Source organism: Branchiostoma belcheri, unplaced genomic scaffold, assembly GCF_001625305.1.
Source record: "Branchiostoma belcheri isolate BF01 breed outbred unplaced genomic scaffold, Haploidv18h27 scaffold138, whole genome shotgun sequence".
Taxonomy (NCBI): Eukaryota; Metazoa; Chordata; class Leptocardii; order Amphioxiformes; family Branchiostomatidae; genus Branchiostoma; species Branchiostoma belcheri.
This window is the reverse complement of record NW_017802802.1, coordinates 44,856-46,669: the sequence shown is the minus strand read 5'-3', so window position 1 is coordinate 46,669 and position 1,814 is coordinate 44,856. Positions and strand designations below refer to the sequence as shown.

Genomic DNA, 1,814 nt, shown 5'->3' with positions numbered 1-1,814 from the left:
ATAGGATCAGACTTGGCCAGACGCTTGAGTCCCTCCACCAGCTTGGGCAACTCAGACGGGTTCTTGGGCTCCACAGCAACACGCACGACAGGACTGACACTGAACTTCATCACACGCAGGTTGTGGGCATGCTCGAACGTGGACAGCGTCCCGGTCTTCACTAGGTACTGGTCCACACCGACCAGACCCACAATGTTACCACACGGCACATCCTCGATGGGCTCGATGTAACGACCCATCATCAAGATGGTCCTGGGGAGAGAGAAAAAAAGATAAACAAAAGGAGGGCACTGATGCTCTTTTCACTTGCACAACAGTTTTTTGTTCATTAAAAAAATGTTTTTTTTTTTAATTCTCTGTCTTCAATGATGCTACTTCAACTAATACAAGGCAGATATTGGTCATATGTCCCCCTAGTGTTTGGTGCTGGTTTTGTCATGGACCAGTGCATGTTAGGTGCAGGTAGACATCAGAAATACCTACATAGCCCCAGTTTTACATGCATTAACCTGCATATATTAATGCACTGTTCTTTTGGGTAAATATACAATTCTATCTCATCTTAACCTGTCATTGGCACACCAAATCAGTGTGTCATCGATGTTCTTGCAAGTGTATTTCCAGCCCTGCTATCATACAGAAATGCTGTTTTCTCACCTCTGGATGGTCTTGAGGTACAGGTCTTCCTTCTTCCCAGGGACGTAGTTGGGACCCATGATGCGCACCTTCTGCCCAGTCCCCACCTTGCCGGAGAAGACACGTCCGAAGGCATAGAAACGGCCCTTGTCTGAGGTGGGCACCATCTTGGACACGTACATCATGAGGGGGCCATCAGGGTTGCAGTTCTTGATGCCTGTTCAATACAAACACAATGCATTTGCTAGAAAATCAACAAGTAAACAGGGTCGGGTCTACCATTCTAGGAAGGGACTACTGTTAAGATATTTACTTACACGATGGTGGATTTATTCCTTGACGTAAAGCAAATGTTTCTGCTGTGTTTGAAATTTAATGTTAAAACAATTCCTTAGGTTATTCTGAAGGTTAATTGAGAGATGAAAATAATAGAAAAAAATCTATCTATTGATGAATGAGCCAGAGGTATCAGATCGGCGAGTGAAGATATTGTTTTCATCATCATACCAAAGCATGCATTGGACATCCATTCATCATTTACTGTGGCTCATATTTACGACTTTTCTTTACATAGATGTTCTGGCACAGGTAAAAACCATTGACATTATTTCCTTTAAAACACTTCATAGGTGGTAACAGTCGATGTAGCAAATAAAAATCTACACACACCTACAGGTATATGTAAACTCAGTAAACAAACAGACACAGGTTAGGTGCAGGTCCCATTTTACATGCTCTAACTTGCATATATACAAATGTGTTTTGAGCCCAGATAGGCCAGCCAACTACTCACCAAGAGCAGCCTCGTCTTCGTGAGGGCCCTCGTACAGCAGTTCCATACGGTACTTCTGTGCCGTGACGGGGGACGGAAGATGGGTACAGATCATCTGAAGGAGAGCCTCTCCGGCCGGCAGCCATTTGCGCATGGCCACCTTCAGCAGGGGCTTGCCTTCCAGGCCCTTCTCTTCTGTCGTGAGTTTCACCTGAAGCTTTTCCAACACCTTGGCGGTGTCGTCCTTCTTGAAGTTCATGATGGCATCGAAAACCTGACGGGTGACGAGAGGGTTAATTTTAGGGCAGTAAAACAAAAAAAATATTCTAGATGAGGTACAGTCTGCCATTTCTTACCACATTTTTGCATCATTTCACACTAAGCATTTGAATAGCTCAGAACAGCT

The 1,814-nt window shown here is 44.4% G+C and overlaps 1 protein-coding gene across 1 annotated transcript; it reads right to left on the bottom strand.

Annotated features, from left to right (window-relative positions):
• Window positions 1-2: 2 nt before the first annotated feature.
• On the bottom strand, window positions 3-1,679 carry LOC109464375 (elongation factor 2-like; the record flags this gene model as incomplete). The annotated part of the gene is made up of 3 exons (XM_019761323.1): window positions 1,430-1,679; window positions 658-853; window positions 3-252 (listed from the first exon to the last, which is right to left on the bottom strand). Coding segments are annotated over exons 1-3 (684 nt in total), but the record flags the coding sequence as incomplete, so codon positions are not given.
• Window positions 1,680-1,814: the final 135 nt, after the last annotated feature.